Source organism: Labrus bergylta, chromosome 12, assembly GCF_963930695.1.
Source record: "Labrus bergylta chromosome 12, fLabBer1.1, whole genome shotgun sequence".
In the NCBI taxonomy this organism is placed as follows: Eukaryota; Metazoa; Chordata; class Actinopteri; order Labriformes; family Labridae; genus Labrus; species Labrus bergylta.
Genome location: NC_089206.1, coordinates 24,974,044 through 24,992,357, shown reverse-complemented (window position 1 = coordinate 24,992,357; position 18,314 = coordinate 24,974,044). Strand labels below are relative to the sequence as shown.

General features: G+C 39.6%; 2 protein-coding genes across 2 annotated transcripts; both read left to right on the top strand.

Moving 5' to 3' along the window:
- The first annotated feature begins 1,545 nt into the window (after positions 1 to 1,545).
- On the top strand, positions 1,546 to 11,612 carry zbtb17 (zinc finger and BTB domain containing 17). Its single transcript, XM_020635379.3, has 15 exons — positions 1,546 to 1,729; positions 3,193 to 3,444; positions 3,629 to 3,808; positions 4,299 to 4,634; positions 4,747 to 4,836; positions 5,113 to 5,405; positions 5,637 to 5,779; positions 5,867 to 6,167; positions 6,296 to 6,383; positions 7,074 to 7,190; positions 7,300 to 7,420; positions 8,069 to 8,199; positions 8,314 to 8,577; positions 8,718 to 8,807; positions 10,331 to 11,612. The coding sequence occupies exons 2-15, from the start codon at positions 3,240 to 3,242 to the stop codon at positions 10,666 to 10,668; spliced, it is 2,697 nt and encodes an 898-aa protein (XP_020491035.2). The 5' UTR covers positions 1,546 to 1,729; positions 3,193 to 3,239; the 3' UTR covers positions 10,669 to 11,612.
- A 1,019-nt stretch (positions 11,613 to 12,631) lies between these two features.
- Positions 12,632 to 17,797, top strand: ddost (dolichyl-diphosphooligosaccharide--protein glycosyltransferase subunit (non-catalytic)). The gene is made up of 11 exons (XM_065961719.1): positions 12,632 to 12,889; positions 13,615 to 13,725; positions 13,813 to 13,899; positions 13,984 to 14,087; positions 14,174 to 14,268; positions 14,689 to 14,782; positions 15,255 to 15,403; positions 16,305 to 16,452; positions 16,562 to 16,682; positions 16,770 to 16,871; positions 17,126 to 17,797. Exons 1-11 carry the CDS (start codon positions 12,655 to 12,657, stop codon positions 17,278 to 17,280), a joined length of 1,401 nt encoding a protein of 466 aa, XP_065817791.1. The 5' UTR covers positions 12,632 to 12,654; the 3' UTR covers positions 17,281 to 17,797.
- Positions 17,798 to 18,314: the final 517 nt, after the last annotated feature.

Sequence of the window (18,314 nt, the reverse complement as noted above, 5' to 3'; positions counted from 1 at the left end):
TAGTGCTGGGAGAAAAAAAGCTGCTTTAAAGTAAATAGAGGCCTAATATTAATGTGATTGACTTGACATTGTTTTCTTCACCATATATCAACTGCTCTACTAATAAGAAATGTTTAGTCAATAAACAGTAAAGTGGGTACTTCTGTGCAGAGGAATTTATGGCGCATATTTTCCATTTTGACAAGAGAAGAAATTAAACGGTGCTTAGTCCTCTGTTATGTCCATAAAATATTTTTTATGAGACATGCTCTATGAAGGATTCAAACCATGGCTAAATACACATTACTGCACAATCAATAATGCTGTTCTGAACCTTTTCTCCAAATTGTAGACGTTGCCCCCTTAAGAGTGCTCTGTTTCATTATTCTTAAAACACTCGGAGCAAATGTGATTAATATTCGTTTGATAGCACTGTGCAATATTAAAGTACAGTGTCTCCCACCTGTGGCTGCTTTCCTTCATGTCATTCCCCACTCTCTTCCTCTCTCTCTGATTTCTAACTCTGTTCCGTCTCTCCAACAAAGGCACAAAAAGCACCAAAATGAAATCTATCTCATGTGAGATGTTGGATGTATGCATTTACATTTTTTTTACTTTATTATATGCTAATAGACAAAGGTAAACACAGGGAAAGTGACAAGGGTCCAAAAAAGTTTTCAAATGCTGCTATCCACTACACTCAATAAAAAAAGATGATTGTGGCCTCTCACCCTTTAGGTTTGATATGTTATGTATAATATGTTGCACCAAAAAGTCTAATAAAAAAATGAATTCAAAAGGACATTTACACTTAATGGCTCCCACACAAGTCTTTTTTGTTTTACCTTGTGAAAAATATCGAATAGATAGGCTTATTTAAATTTGCCATTTTTTGACAAAATGGTGATCTAATAATTCCACAAAACGTATTTGAATTTGACATGTCAAAAAATGACATGACTAAAAAAGACAGTTAAATCATAGACAGCTTTTATAAATCATTGAACACATAAAGACATTAGGCTACATAGCGTAACTAAGATTGAAAAGTCAAAATAAAGGCCTACTATTGGCCTGAGGCAACAAACAAACATGAATAATTAAACACAAACATCAAATAGCCTAAATAACAAATAAGGGAAAGTCATAGACCTACATAAAAGCTCAAAAGTTTGAATGCATTCCTCTTCTCCATACATTTTTTTTGTACATTTCAAATTTTTCTTTAAATTGTGTACTGTCTTCTTTGCTCTTTGCTGCTGTAACACCGTAAATTTCCCCGTTGTGGGATAAATAAAGGATTATCTTATCTTATTTGAACGATGAGAAGAAGTTTCAAAGCTCTTTATGAGGATATTTATGTTAGGGTTGGTTCTGTTTTTTGTCAAGAAATAATTATGGACTCTTATTTATCACATGAAATGCTAAATAAGGGGTTGTGCTCTTTAGTTTTCATCCAGTGATAAAGAGCAGGGAATCCATCAGGTATTTATAACGCGAGCAAACTGCGCCACCATGCGGCCAACGTCAACACAGCAGGTGTTCAGACTGCGCGTGCTCTCCTGTGGTACATCCGGCCGGTCCCTATCAATCGATCAGAGAGAGGAAGATGGCGCTGGATGGAGTGAGCGGGGTATGATCGATCACCGAAAAACTCGATTGGGTTTGTTTATCTTAAGAAAGTGAAAGACTCCCCAGCAGCGACTGCTCCAGCTGTTTACATCCGGACTTCAGAAGATACGACACGGAGGTAATTCAGAGACCTCTTTTTATTAAAATGGCGCTGACGTAAAGAGATAAAAGCGAGCTAGCTGTGAAAACAATACGCGATGAAGACAGGCCGGACTCGTCGGCCCGCCATCTTGGCCCTTCACTACATGCATGTCAAGGCACGCTAAATTAATCCCTGATAACAAAGCTACAAGGATTGAGGAATTGCAATCGATGCAGTGCACCGTCAAACCAAGCTGACAAAACTTTAATACAACCCGAGTTTTCCTGAATAATATTAATTATAAATAATTTTATGTCATATTTTTCATGTTAAGTCCCATGCCGATATGGCTACATCCTGTTGTTGTTGTTAAGTTGGCTGCTTTTAGTTTAGTAAACCAGCTGTTTGTTTGTTTACAATAGTTAGAGGTTCTTGTCTCTGCTGGTCTTGGCGCTTGATACATTTCTGTAAAAAAAAACAAAATGCAGACCACACTGCTATTGACGTACGACACAAATATTTATTTTTTTAATTAACAAAAATAGTCAATATTTTCAAAAGGATTGATAAAATAACCTACTTCCTTTAAAAATAATGGAGCATATTTGTCGAAATATGAAGAGATTTAAGCAATATAACCCTCATATATATCTTAATGTTTGTAATAGAACAGACTTAGTTGATGTTTTTTATTATAAGTGAGTTTATTTCAGTAGCTTTGCGTTGAAGGATACAATTATTTATTTAAAACTTTTAAAAGTGTCAGAAACAAGTCCACATGTCATGACAGCATGAAATGACAACACTGAGAAACTTATTGTTTGTCATGTCACCCAAGCTAGAAAGTGTAATATTCTTTGGTATTTATTTTTGGTATCAATACTGTACTTGTTATTTAGTCTTTGGAAAACATTACAAATATTAACACTTTTTTTTTTATTGTTTTTTTTTTCAATCATTATTTTTAGAGGGAAATATTGTCCTTTATTTTTGCATCACTATGTGCAACTTTTCAACATCGAGAGCAGATGGATCCGTGTATATGGATGAGAAAATAACACAAAAGACAGGTGTGCATCACAGATGTGACATAATGAAAACAACATTAAAGGTGTATCCAGATGAAACAGTCAAGAAAGAGGAAACTCAACATGGGAGGAAAGGTTGTGACGGTTGTGATCTAAAGTCAGAGATTGCCGGGACATGAAGGAAAACGAAGAAGCAATCAATGCTCAAAGCTTCAGAATAGAAAGACATCCGCTATTCAACTGATTAGGATGTTTGGAAGGGAAATTTATGTTAATAGTATTGAGTGTTTTTAGTATTGAGTGTATTTAGTAGTTCCTTTTTTTAGCCAGAGCCTGTAGTGTTAGTTCTTCTTTTTATCTATTTCTACATAGTTTCTGTACTTTCCCCCCCTCCATTTCACACACTGGAATGGTTACACTGGTCAATCATTTGAATTTTTTAATCATATTAGATTGTGTCATTTTGCTCAGGGAGATCCACAGAGCCTGCACCCCACCATCCTCAGACGATCAGGAGGATGGAGTTCCCCTGGCACAGCGGGAAGGTCCTGGAGCAGCTGAACCGCCAGCGCAAGCAGGGCCTGCTGTGTGACTGCACCTTCGTTGTGGACGGGGTCGACTTCAAGGCCCACAAAGCTGTGCTGGCGGCCTGCAGCGTCTACTTCCGCACCCTCTTCCTGGACCAGAAAGATGTGGTGCATCTGGACATCAGCAATGCAGCAGGTGGGTTCCTGTCAGCCTGTGGACACATCTCTGCTCACATTCTTACATTTAATGAATTTATATAGCATCATGTATGTTCTAGTGCTGCTACTTTGTGGTCACGATGCATTACTTAAGTAATAGTAATTGTACCAACCATCACTTTAGTATCTTGACCTGTTGTTTTGTTGATTTATCGTCGCAGGTTTGGGACAGGTCCTGGAGTTTATGTACACGGCTAAGCTGAGTTTAAGTCCACAGAATGTAGAAGACGTGCGGACTGTTGCCAGCTTTCTACAGATGCAGGAAATCGTCAATGCCTGTTCTGCGTATCAGTCGATGGCTACTCAAACTCCGTCCCTCATAACACTGGATTTCTCTGTTGGTGAGTCCACCGTCTCCCTGGGTTCTACTTTTTATTAAAGTTTGCGTCAGCAGACCTGAGAGTGTGGGTGGGAGTGTGCCATTGGAGGAGCTCGGACAGTTGGTGGGGAGTGAGGTTATGGAGGGCTTTGTAGGTGATAAGATACAGTCTGGTTTCCATACTTTGTTGTGCAGATTGTGTGGGAAATTTAAGCCGGTGTCCGGTGTGTCAGGCGTTAAATATAGCTAAGAAGAAAAACTATCTTGTTGCTGAAGATCTATGTTTCTTATAAATGTCATGAAAGGCATTTTGTGGAAATCTCTTCAGTCTTCTCTGTTTATTAATTACTATTTATTTCATGTTTATGCTCTTCACTCATCTGATTTAGCTTGAAATGTTTTTCCAAAAGAAAAACTTACAGTCCATGTTGGAAAAACAAGCCAGAAATCCAGTAATAGTCGATAATACAACGTCTTATTATGGATTTTTTTTTTTTTTTTTATCACATCAGATGAAAAAGCAGACGAAGAAGAGCATGGAGAGGAGCTTGACAGCGACTTGGCAGAAGTAGCTTTACAAGCAGAGGAGGAGAGTCCTATTGACGCCCCCTCAGAAGATACTGAAGCCTCACAGATTCAAGAAAACCTGAACAAAGACATCTCCACCGAAACAAAACACACTGCTTCTCAGAGCAGCCCCAACAGACCCCAGTCAGGCCGAGGCCGACCGTCCAAAAGTGCTTCAGTGTCTGCTCAGAAGAAGATCTGTGTAAAGAAGGAGGACGAGAGCGCTGCACAGGAGGCCTCAGGCTGTCAGGACGACCCCTCAGACTCCGACTACACACCAGGTAAATACTGAAACATATTTAATGTGACATATCTGAAGTAGCAGATGTTGATCTTCTTACTCGATGTATTACAACATTCAACTTACAACGTTAAACTTGTCGTTATTTTCAGCACCGAAGTTGATATCTGCTGGCAGCTCGTCCTACATGAGCTCTCGTGGGAGAAGAATCAGAAAACCCCCGCGACGGAACTTCCCACCTGGTGAGTAATGTGCTTTATATTTCTCCGTATTATAATCACTTGCACAATTTACTCTCCACCTGATGCCTGTTATGGAATTTGTTGTTTTTCATCAGAAAAAAATAGATTTTAATGCCAAAAGTTTTCCCTATTTTCTGGTCTTGGGAAGTTTTTTTTTACTGTTCAAAGAATTGGCAATATTTTTGATAGGATGAAAGGTGCACTAGGTCAAGTCCGTGTCCTTACATCCAGGACACTACGACATGTTTAAGACTTCATCTGTTGTCTCTCTGGTAGACAATGACTCCGAAGACGAAGGCCCAGCAAAGAAAAGAAACGCGAGGAAGACAGCAGAGCCGGCAGAGACGGCTGAAGAACAGGAGGACGACCCTGTGGAGGATGGTGATGGGGAGGCTGACGATGAAGAGGGAATGGAAGAGGAAGATGGAGAGGCCAGCCAGCAGGAGGAGGAGGAGGAGGAGAGGGGAGTCGATTCTAGCAGCGAGGGAGAGAGCAGACAAACTCACTCAGCGTCTATGAGCAGCCGGTCCGAGTCGAAGCCTTACAGCTCTGTGACGCACAAGTGTGAGGTGAGAAACATTAGTCTGGGGGGGGCAAATGCTGTTGTTAATGGAGGTTAATGTAGACTTTAACTACAAGCTTTAACTACTTATCACATGCAGTCTGACGCAAATGAAGAAAACCGGGACATGTTGATGATGCATGAAGATTTAATTTAGACTTTAGTGCAAAAGTTCTAACAAACAGTCCTTGCTTGCTACATTTACATTAGACTCTTCATGACGTGTTTCATTTTCCAGGATTGTGGGAAGAAATTCACCCACACTGGCAACTTCAAAAGACACATGCGCATCCACACAGGGGAGAAGCCGTTCAGCTGTCGGGACTGCAACAAAGCGTTCTCCGACCCTGCAGCTTGTAAAGCTCACGAGAAAACACACAGGTGAGATACACACATTTGACTTCAGCTGCCCACGGGGCTCAGTCAGCCGGGTTTGTGTACTGAAACAGAGGTCTGGTTGCCTCCTAGCCCTCTGAAGCCGTACTGCTGCTCCACGTGTGGAAAGAGCTACCGTCAGATCAGCTTGCTCAACCTGCATCGTAAACGGCACACGGGCGAGGCACGCTACAGCTGCGAAATGTGCGGCAAGTTGTTCACCACGAGCGGCAACCTGAAGCGCCACCAGCTGGTGCACAGCGGTGAGAAGCCGTACCAGTGCGACTTCTGCGACAAAGCCTTCTCTGACCCCACGGCAAAGATGAGACACCTGGAGATACACGACACGGAGAAGGGCAACAAATGTCCCCACTGTGACAAACGATTCAACCAGGTAAAAAGCTTTACCTCGACGTTAAGCACCAATAACCATCACGATGCACTCGTTTGGTTTGGTAGCTCAGTATTCAGATATTTGCAGAGCGTGTTTACTCATTAATAGTCGTGTTGTGTTTTATTCAGCTGGGAAACCTGAGGGCTCATTTAAAGATCCACATCACAGACGGGCCTCTCAAGTGCAAGGAGTGTGGCAAGCAGTTTACCACCTCAGGTAAGAGCAGGATGGACGAGGTTTCTTTGCTTATTTGATGATTTTCTTTCTTTCTTTTGCACAGTATTCTGAATTTGTAAGAATTCTGCTGTTGTTTAACTATTAACTGAACATCTGAAAGACTCCAGACTTGGTGCTTAAAACATTTCAATTCTACCAAAACTCTCTCAGATGAGAGGATTTGCTGCTTTTCTTCCTTTATTGTGATTAGAAAAGCGACATATTTTGGCTTTACTATATGATGTTCTGTACATCAAGCTGCCTACGCACAACATAATTTGATCTGAGTAACTTTAGGATTACCAATTTCATTTTTTTTAAAAGGATTGAAAACCATTTGTGTTTCTCAGGACTGCTTGCCCCTATTCTTTCTTGCTTGCATTTAGAAACATAGCGGTAAAAAATAACCACAGTTAAATCTCATCTCAACATTAGTGACGTGCAGCAAAGTAAAGGTATTTTCTTTTTAGTCTGGCTGTGTACATCGCTGTTACAGTCAGCTGGCTCCAAAGACGGCATGAGAATCAAATCAACTGTTTTCTACTCATTGTCAGTTCTTATTAAGAAGGAGATTTAAAAAAATTATAGGGGGAAATAATATAATAATATCTTTTCAATATTTGAGGCCAGTTGACCTCTGCAGCTTTTTATCTGGAGCATCTTTATGTGATTGTATCTTCCTTCTTTTAGGGAACCTGAAGAGACACCTGCGTGTTCACAGCGGGGAGAAGCCGTACATCTGTATGCACTGTAAGAGAGCTTTCAGTGACCCTGGAGCTCTGCAGCGACACGAGCGCATCCACACAGGTGATCCCATCAACTTTAGACTACAGCTGCAGAATGTGAAAGTAGTTTCATTTTCAGTCCCCCACATAAACGATCTATATCCCAACATGCTGCATTTTGTTTTAAACAGGAGAGAAGCCGTGCGTCTGTCCAATCTGTGGCAAAGCCTTCACCCAGGCCAGCTCGCTCATCGCTCACGTACGGCAACACACGGGGGAGAAGCCCTACGTGTGTGATCGCTGCGGAAAAAGGTCAGTAAGGAAATAAATCAGTGCTGTAACAGAAGGCTCATCAGTAACTCTATCAAAAAGGTTTGGAAATATTGTAGGAGTTAAAGGTTTATATTTAAAGGAATCACAGATCAAATGTATGGCTTCTGTGGTGTTTTGTTATTTATGTTATTATAAAAAAAAACTGCCACTAGACGTTACTGGAAACCATCTTTTATTGCAAACAATGAATGTGATTCCTAGTAAGTGTTAAAGCTCCTGTGAGGAACTTGAGTCTGTGTTGATTTTGGCGCCCTCCTGTGGACAAAGTGATACCTCTTTGACTTTGCAGATTTTGTCCTGTAAATGTGCAAGTTGTGTATTTAAACAAAAATACCTCACTATGCTTTCTTTTAACAGTCGATTGAATCACTCATCCAGAATCTTTGCTTTGTAGAAAATAACAAAGTAATTCTCTGCGGCGTGTTGTTCATTTCTTCCTCTCACACCTCCCTTGAGCCGTATTTACAGAAATGATATTATAGAAATAATCAATAGTCTTCCTGAAGGTCTTTTTATCCTTTGAAGGTCACATAGAACCATCCGTTTTAATTTCAGTCTGTTTCATAGCCGGCAAAAAAAACTCCTGAAAGGAGCTTTAATGAATATCTTCTGTCTCTCTCTTGACAGGTTTGTGCAGTCCAGTCAACTCGCCAATCACATTCGCCATCACGACAATGTCAGGCCGCACAAGTGTCAAATGTGCAACAAGGCTTTTGTTAATGTCGGCGACCTTTCGAAGCACATCATCATTCACACAGGTAAGAACAAAGAAAGTGTTGTAGAATTACAGAGCCTGAAGGTCATGGAGGGACTCTGTTTTTTAGCAGCTTACACCCTTACAAATTTAATAAGTGACCTTTTCTCACTCTCAGGTGAGAAACCGTTTCTGTGCGATAAATGCGGCAGAGGGTTCAACCGTGTGGACAACCTGCGCTCCCACGTCAAGACGGTCCACCACGGCAAGGCCGGCATGAAGCGGCTAGTGCTCGCAGAGGGCAGTGGAGACGAGGGGGCGGATGGGTGTGCTGGTGCATCAACCTCTGACAGTGAGATCAACATAGTTACTGTTACTACAGAGGACATCGTCACCCTGGCGACAGAAGCCCTGGCAGCAAGTGCTGTTGCTCAGCTGACAGGTGAGATAGCATCTTCAAGCTCAAGGGGAAATGTAAACATCCTGTGATGGATGGCACACTGAACCTCTGCAAATGATTAAAGAATCATGAAGATGAATTACATGATAAATGTTTTGACCTTGTGTTGTGTTTGTTTACAGTCGTACCAGTGGCTGCTTCAGTGTCCGTAGATGAGACTGAGGCTCTGAAAGCTGAAATCACTAAAGCTGTGGAGAAAGTGCAAGAAGCAGGTAAGACAGCAGGAAGCTCCTTAATTAGCATTAAGACTGATTTTAGTCTTAATGCATAAAACATTTACCTCATCATAAAAATTTGCAAATTCCATAACTTTTACATAAACGCATAATACATTTGTGAACACTAAAAAATAAATTGCTAAACAATGGACAGACAAATTCTTGACTGGTATGTGGACTTTCATAGATTGCTTTGATAATATGAAGTCCAAACAACAATATCAGTGTTTCCCCTACCATTATATTAGGGGGGCGGGCCGCCCCCCTAATATAATGGTAAAGAAATATATATATATATATATATATATATATATATATTTTTTTTTTTTTTTTTTTTTAAGAAAATTTTTTTGTGCCTTTATTGTAGAGATAGGATAGTGGATAGAGTCGGAAATCAGGGGAAGAAGTCATTTAAGGATACCTTTCTAATAGAAAAGGACAGCTCTCATTAAAAGTACCACATGAACATCAAGATTCCTTCAAGTGTTTTTGTCGGCGTGTTGGCTTGTCCCCACCCCCCCCAACGCTGGAAACCTAGGGGAAACACTGAATATGATAAATCAGGAGTCATCGACTACATTGCCCACCAGAGGGGGGGCAGACTTTAAAATATGTGCGCACATAAACCTGAACGATGTCAACCCGATGTGAAGAAGTTGGTGTCAGAGGGGAAATATAATTTCTCCCATTCAACTGATGCGAGTATTTCAGTCTTGTGATTTTATTTTAATATTTATTGTTTAATCACCCAAGATCATTTATATTCTGGGGGCCGGACAGGAAGCTTTGGGGGGCTGGATGTTGCCCGCGGGCCACCAGTTGATGATCACTGTGATAAATGATCAGACTAAAGGGACAGGATGTTGAGTAAACAACCACAGCACGTTGAGGGATATTTAACTGATTTGACTGATTTGGTGCTTTTGATAAGACCAAAGTATTTCCTTCAGTTGGTACATTTCACAGCTGTTGTGTGCAGTAAAATGTTAAATTTCCAGTAAAGTGAGCATTAAAGGAAACAGCTGACATTCAAACGTTTTCATATTTGATCTTGGAAATATTAACCGAGAGAACTATTTTTTTTAAATTCTTTGTTTTGTCAGTAATGTTCACCAACATGTACATTTCAAGCCTCTTCATATTGTTTCTTAAAGAGTTATTAAAACAATAACTAACGTGGTTATTTTGGAAAGATATGTAACATAATTTATTGTTAGTGTTAGTTATTACAGTAAATATGAACAAACATTTTTCTCTAGTATTGAATGGACTGAATCAGAAACATGTGAAGGTTTAATAGGTAGTATCATTTCTAACATTGCCGTTGCTATGACAACGTGCCAGTTGTTGTCAAATTTAAGCATGCTGTTATCATTGTTGTTTAACTTTAATCTTAGCTAGATAACTGAATAACCCAGCAGCTCACAGACCGTCCGGGTGGAAAAGTCTTTCTCTAAAACAAACATAGTGTGAAAAATATAAATGACTTCCTTTGTCAAATCGTCTTGTGTTCACAGACCCAAACACCCAGATCTTGTACGCTTGTGATTCCTGTGGTGATAAATTCTTGGACGCCAGCTCCCTCGCCCAGCACGTACGCATCCACACAGCCCAGGCCTTGGTCATGTTTCAGGCAGACTCCGACTTCTACCAGTACACCACAGCCAACTCTGCAGAGGGGGATTCTGCCACCACATGGCAACCCACAGCTGAACAGGTTATCCAGGAAGGAGAACTGATCCTACATGCCCAGAATGGAGAGGGAGAGGGAGAAGGGGAGGGGGAAGGGGAGGGGGAGGGGGAGGGGGAGGTGGAAGTGGAGGTGGAGGAGGATCACAAGAAGAAGGATTCATGAGGAGGATAGAGAGGTGGAAACCCACACTGAAGACAGAAAAAAGATCAATCGAGAGGACGAGGAGATGGGATGTCAGAGTTAAGAATAGTGCGACAGATTTGTAAAAGTTGTATGAAATATAACATGCAACAAAAATCTTTACATGAGGTAAGTACAGTCAACCAGTGACTTGAGTTGAAGTGATGTGGAAAAGAAATCTAAACTGGATTCATTACTTACAACCTTTTGGAACCGCCTAACTGAAGTTACAAACCATGTTTTGCTGTCCTTTAAATATGAAATGAGATCGAATGACGAGGTAACATCCAGACATGGTTGTAATACTTTGTATAGTTTGTTTATTTTTAGACCTAAATGCAGGAATAATGCATTGTCTTTTGTATAAAATATTTAGGCTGCGATTCTATCCTTGTCAACCTCTAACTTGAAGAAAGAACGTGTTATTTTTCCACGTCACCCAGATGAGATATGTATTTATTTCTTTAAACAGTCAATATTGAGATAGTTTATTGTACTACTTTGATGTATTTTCATGAAGAGCTTATTATACAGAGATATCTACTTGAATGTTTGGAGGAATGAATGAATAGGGGGGTAAATAACATTTCCTCTTTTTTATTCCCAGAGTGAGACGTCATGTATATTAGTGCACCAGCAAACATTATAAATGCTGTGCATGTGTAATATTTGTATATTTATGTTTTCCCTTAAAAAGTCTTAACACCTCTGATGCAAGATAAAACATGTGGTGGGAATCTAGTCAACAAGTCTCAGCTCTTTCTGTTTCTGTCTTGAAGTAGCTTTGGCATGAGGGCCGTTTCCTGTCACTAATGGTTTCACAAGATTCTATTTTCTGTTTAGAAAACTACCTGCAACACGTCCTGTTGACTAGCCGTAACATTTCTTTCCTCACCTGGTAAATAAAGAATCTCCACACAGGGTGACCAGCCTGTTGTTGTGCTTTTATTTATTTAAAAAAAAGATGATGATGCCGTATTGATGATAGAAGATAGTTGGTTGTGATAATGTTGATTGTGGATTTCTGGATTATCTTTGAGATTTGGAAGGTATACAATAAGATACACTTTATTGTCCCCTTGCACTCAAAGTGCTGTTGAACACTGCTGCTTCCTTTAGAGTCGACAAATAACAAGACATTCACAGAATTGCACATACTAATGCAAGAAAACACAACATATATTGCACAAGATCTACAAAAACAGCATGAGAGTTAGAATAGCAAAGGTTAGAAAATATAAAAACATACAGTATATGAACGGTATGTACATTTATAATATGTATAAAGATCAAACTAATTAAACAGGAAATAGCATTCATACCTAATGTATCAAAGTACATGCTATACCATCACATACCATCACATTGATGGTAACTATATTGCATGTTTGAAACTAAATGTCTGCAAACATGGATGTTTTAAATCATTTAGGAACACATTTGTAGTCTCATTTGTTAAATACTAAACTACATGAAAAAGATCACTTTTTTCAAGCTTTTTTTGTTAATAGAAAAATTACACTTTATATCAAAGGATTTAATTTACTGCAAATTAAGTTTTGAACTTGTATTGAAAAGTCTTTCAACGGATAGAAGCTTGAAGAGGTAATGCAATTAAAACTATCATTTATTATTAATATGACGAATTTGTACATTTTGAACATGTGTATTATTTCCCCCTCAAGTCTGTTTTGGTCGGCCTTTGTATTATTTCTTCTCGCATACCCTTTGGTTTGACAGTTGGTCTGCACTTATCCTTTAAAATAATCAAACATGATACAGATTGTATTGTCAGTCAGTAGACTCGTATTCTTCTTCCCATACTTCCGTGTTTTTACGTCTTATAATAAAGAGGTCATCTCATTGGAGGAGCGGTAGTCAGCGAGACGCGTTACTCTCTCTGATTGGCTCGATTCTTGGGGTCAAAGTTAACTCTCTGCTAACGCTGACGTCGACTTCTGCACCAAAATGGCGTCGTTGACAGCAGTCGTGCAGACGAACCGGTCCGGTTCTTCATCAATATCCAAAAAACGCACAGGAATGATGACCCAAAAGAAGTTTAGACTTATGGACAACAAAGTTATGCTGTTCCTCTCGTTGGCGTCCATGTTGCATTGCGCTTTGGCTGACGGTAAAACTCTGGTTCTTCTGGACAACCTCAACATCAGAGACACCCATTCAATCTTCTTCCGCAGTCTGGCAGGTCAGTACGACATTTGTGCTTTTCTCATCCATAACTATGGTCCGTTCTGTTACAGAGCCCTCTTGTAATGTGAAATTGACTTCTTGAAAGGAATATTGAGCCTTGAAGGTTCACCAGGTTAACACCATGCGACACAGCGAGGAGGCTAATGTTACCTTAGCTACAGTGTGTTCCGCCAAACGTCATTTAAATATTTTTACTAAATAATTATATTGCACGTGCTTTGCAATAGAAACTTAAACTTCAATGCATAGATACAGGACCACTCTTCAATTCGGTATACCTATAGATTACCAATGCATCGTCAGCTGTTTTACATACTGCATTTAAAAGCACGTATACTTTTTAGTAGTAGGAAAAGTACTGCACGGGCCTTAACTATATTGTTTATATTATTTTAAAATTTGCATAGGGACATTTATAGATAAGAGTTTAAGATGCACATTGAAAATAACATTATCTTTAAAAAAATAAAACTTCCTGTTTTACTAGCATTGTTGTCATTGGACACTTGTAAATATAATAACTAACAGGAGATATTGCATTTTTCATCTGTCAATGATCACAAACAAAGTGTTTAAGAAAGGGATTAATGTTCCTGTAGAGTTTCTAAATTATTCAATTGGACTGCATTACACAATCACGTTCTTCGGGTTACTACAAAAACATTAACAACAAGTGTGTAACTGTTGCGTTGTTGCTGTCAATACTTGTCTTCTTTTCAGATCGAGGCTTTGACGTCACTTTCAAGACAGCCGATGATCCCTCCCTATCTCTGATCAAATATGGCCAGTTCGTGTATGACCACCTCATTATCTTTGCACCGTCAGTTGAGGGTAAATATCACACTCTTATGTGTAGTTAACAACATCCTGGTTGTGCTTGCCTCGTGTTTGTAATCCTTTTCTTTGTGTCATCTGCAGACTTTGGAGGAAATATAAATGTGGAGACGATCACATCCTTCATTGATGGTGGAGGAAATGTCCTGGTTGCTGCCAGTTCAGATATCGGTCAGTCAATTTTAAAAGCTTTTGCTCTTCCATTATGAACACCGTAATACTGTCCTGTGCTAATGCTCCTCTCCTGTTACGCAGGGGACCCACTGAGGGAGCTGGGAAGTGAATGTGGCATCGAGTTTGACGAGGAAAAGACTGCAGTCATTGACCATCACAACTATGATCTGTCTGACCCCGGAGAGGTAAACAGAGTCTGTTCAGACACAGCCTCTTATTATAACACATCTAGAACTGTTTGTATTTACATGTGATGCTTTTTGATCTCCAGCACACTCTGATTGTCGCTGATCCAGAGAACCTCCTGAAGGCTCCAACTATTGTCGGCAAACCCACCAACAGGCCTGTTTTATTCAAGGGTGTTGGGTAAGCAAGATGTCAACTGTACCCTAGTAGAGAATCTGATTGGTTGCAAAGATCTAAAATCTCTTTACTGGCCAATATTCAGTTATTGACAAATATAACATTTTAATCATTGTTTCAGTACGTCTTTATTTTGACACTGTTTATATTGAAAGGTAGCAGCAAACACATTCACTCACTGTTTATCTTATTATTTACACTTTATAAGGTTAATATCTGAAATAAAATGTCTAACTACTGGATAACCTTAAACCATCCTCTGAGGTTAACTTTACACAAACTCTTTTGGGTACTTTTCTAAACGAGACATCGTTTGATTTCACACCTGATTCACAATATTCCAAAGATAACTTTTTTTTTTACTCTGTGAATGCAAACCATGTAATACTTGACTGACATGCTATGGCTCCCCCTTCCCTCCAGCATGGTGGCTGACCCAGAAAACCCTCTGGTCCTGGACATCCTTACTGGCTCTTCTACTTCATACTCCTTTTTCCCTGACAGACCAATCTCTCAGGTAACTTTTCAGATTATTCACTATACAGTATGGTGAATACTTCTACCCTAAGATGAATTAAAGGCATCCTGTGTCCTGCTATTCTGTCATGCCCCTGAAGTTACATAAAATGGGCTTAAACCACCGGACATCTACATGGAACAAAAACTATTACATTTTTCTCATCTCTGACTAAGCTTTAAAGTGTTTCTATTAAGGAAAAATCTCAAAATTGATGTTAGTTTCCCAGCTTTAAAATAAAAAACAGATCCTTTTCGGTTCAGGTAGACCATGTTCCATTTTCAAATAACCCTGATGAGTTCATGAAAAACGAGTCTGCACAACTAGGGACATATTTTACAAGTAGTTCCAGTGTCTCAGCTGAGACTTCGAAGTCATTGATAGCCATAAAGTATCTTGATTTCAAATGAACTACACAGGATTTAAATAATTGACTTTGATTCTTATTAATATTGATTTTCAATCTCTTCAGTACCCCCATGCTGTTGGCAAAAACACCCTGCTGATTGCCGGCCTGCAGGCCAGGAACAATGCCAGAGTGGTTTTCAGCGGCTCCATGGACTTCTTCAGCGATGCTTTCTTCAACTCTGCTGTGCAGAAGGCCAGACCTGGGTCTGAGAGGTAGTCTCCACTGTTCATCACATCTGTCTGTTAACCCTTAAGGATTATATATTCCAGTTTAGAAATGTGGTCATTATCACATTTGTCTGTGAAAAGGTGTAATTTAAAATTTCAACCATGTAGCCCAGTTAGTTTTTTTTGGTGTGAAAAGCACCCACAGGTGCCAAAGATGTCGTTTGTGTCTCTTTGGGACATTTGCTCCAATCTGTTGAAAATACACGGTCTAGTGTTTTGGCAGACTTTGATTATTAAGTGTGTTTATTTGAGTGTATGGTCATAGACATGCAGCTGAGAGAGACAGAGGCAGTGCAATGTATCCTTGATCATGTAGACACTGCCTGCAGAGCTCTACAAACAGAAGAACTCAATTACTTGGGTCTGTAAAGCACACAGAGGAATGTATGCTCCCTTTGACTTATTTCACCATCAATACTAATTTGACCTTCACAGTAGATGTGGGGAAAATCTCTTAAATGCATTTGCAAGTCTTTATAGATTTTTGAGATGTTCACGGTTTAAAAGCCCACGAAAGACTGCCTTGAATCTGCGGCTAAAAAAATCTCTGATGAGATATGTCTCAAGTTTTCATAAAGCTAATTTGTAAGAATGGAATATTAAAGATAATTTGTTATGGCAGCATGGTTGGTACGCACGACAGCTGATATATTTAGCTTTTTAGAAGTGTTTTGGTATGTAGACATTTCAGGTTTCTTACGCACCCTGCCAAAACAAACCACAACAGGAAATGCATTCCTCTGAATATGTAGTGTGTGTATTTATTCTGATCCTCCTGCTGATAAAAAGTAAAATATTGTTAAATCTAGAATGGAACTAACAGCTTTGTGTGGTTGTCACACTCCTGAAGTTGAAAGGCTCCTCTTCTTGTTGCTGTTTCTGTCAGGTACGAGCAGACAGGGAACATGGAGCTGGCTGAGGCTCTGTCTCGCTGGGTGTTCAAGGAGGCTGGAGTCCTTAGGGTGGGAGCTGTCACCCATCATCCCGTTGGAGAGACCACTCCCCCTGCAGCATACACAATCACTGACCTCGTGGTGAGTTTTATGTTTCACTGATTTAACAATCATCAACATCTAGCCTGAATGAAGGGGTGTATATTTTTCTATGTCTATATTTCAATCGGTGTATAATTTTCCAACACAGGAGTTCAGCATCGTCATTGAGATGTTGTCTGAGGGCCGCTGGATTCCCTTTGATGGAGATGATATTCAGCTTGAGTTTGTGAGGATTGATCCCTTCGTCAGGACGTACCTCAAGAAGAATGGTATGTTGCTGCAGTCAGAGAACACCTTTAAGTAATGCTTACATCCTAAATGTACCCAACATAAATACTGTTTTTTCTTTCTCAAAGGAGGTAAATATAGCGTTCAGTTCACGCTGCCTGATGTGTACGGGGTCTTCCAGTTCAAGGTGGACTACAACCGTCTCGGATACACACATCTCTACTCCTCCACTCAGGCAAGTTAATCACAAGGATTGTCTTCTACTTGCTGTACAGAGACCTCCATGCATAGAAAGTGATACATGCAAATGTAGGAATGTGGTGTAACAAGTATCTAAAGAAATGTAAGACTACCCAAAGCCTTGTTGTATTACTCTAAAATTGTGACTTGGTAGTTTAATGCATTTTAAGTGAGTGAAACCACTACTTTGACCTCCCATGCTGTAATACGTGTCTAACTTCTACTATATATATTTTTTCATTACCACAGGTTTCAGTGCGTCCCCTGCAGCACACACAGTACGAGCGTTTCATTCCCTCAGCCTACCCCTACTATGCCAGCGTCTTCTCCATGATGGCAGGTCTCTTTGTCTTCAGCGTCGTCTTCCTGCACATGAAAGAGAAGGAGAAGTCAGACTAAAGCAGGATAAAAGAGAAGGAGAAGTCAGAACAATGCAGGATAGACGTAATGAACTTGTTGTGTGAAGAGTTTAATTTGTGTGTCTGGATGGATTGAACCTTCACGCAGGGATTTGGACAGCAGTCCTTGAATACAGTACATGTTCGGTTATTGGGGCTCTCAACTAATTGCTTGGTGGAAGGCACAAAGGTTGATGACTATAACTCAATGCAGTGTTTTTTTTTTTTTTTTGTATGTTGAAATCACTAAAAGGCCTGTAAATGTTCTGAAGTCAGTCAGCCCTTTGTATAAAGTTGTATTACATTTGATAAAGTATCTCCCAAGTTGGGCACCTGCCTTAAAAATGACAGTAATACATGTTCAAATTTGACATATGTTTTCTGATTGAGGTAAATGTTATTGTGGTAACTACACGCACTGAAAATGCCAACTGTTTATTTGATGAGACTGTAATTCCTTAAAAGATTGGCATCAACAAGACAATAAAATACTGACATTCCACTCAGACAAAATTTAATTTTCTTTCTATCTCATATTTGTGCTTTTAGAATCCCAGACTAGAGCTAAGTTTGTTTCCAGGACCTATAAAGTGTTTTTTTACTTAGTATGCTAAAAAAAAGGCCCAAATGCCAGACAGTGTTTCTGGTTGTAGGGATGCTGCTGCTGCTCTGTCACAGAAAAAATATTGTGAACAATCAACTAAAAACAGTTATTTAATTATGCAGCTGCACTGTCAAAAAGGAGAATCGTGCATATGAGTTTATATCATAAACTATAAATAATTGGGTTTATATACGTAACTCTTACAAGATGAACCTCCTCTACACAATACAATAATCTCGCAAAAACACAGCCTTTGCATATTAGACTAATTAAAATATCAGTTCTGATTATTCAAACCCACGCATTTTTAAACTAAATGTCGTTTTCTCCGTAAATGTCAAATGATACAAATTTTAATTTTAAAAGTTTATAAAGTTGTTCGGGTCCGCGTCCCTCCCACACGTCCTGAGGCTCGTAGTGACGTCACCCAC

Excerpts from the sequence above, each read along its gene's own strand:
- zbtb17 (XM_020635379.3), top strand. The coding sequence starts at position 3,240 with ATGGAGTTCCCCTGGCACAGCGGGAAGGTCCTGGAGCAGCTGAACCGC. Across the intron at positions 4,837-5,112 it reads GCGACGGAACTTCCCACCTG|ACAATGACTCCGAAGACGAA; the intron begins GTGAGTAATGTG and ends TCTCTCTGGTAG. Across the intron at positions 7,191-7,299 it reads ACACGAGCGCATCCACACAG|GAGAGAAGCCGTGCGTCTGT; the intron begins GTGATCCCATCA and ends TGTTTTAAACAG.
- ddost (XM_065961719.1), top strand. The coding sequence starts at position 12,655 with ATGGCGTCGTTGACAGCAGTCGTGCAGACGAACCGGTCCGGTTCTTCA. Across the intron at positions 14,269-14,688 it reads GTTTTATTCAAGGGTGTTGG|CATGGTGGCTGACCCAGAAA; the intron begins GTAAGCAAGATG and ends CCTTCCCTCCAG. Across the intron at positions 15,404-16,304 it reads GCCAGACCTGGGTCTGAGAG|GTACGAGCAGACAGGGAACA; the intron begins GTAGTCTCCACT and ends TGTTTCTGTCAG.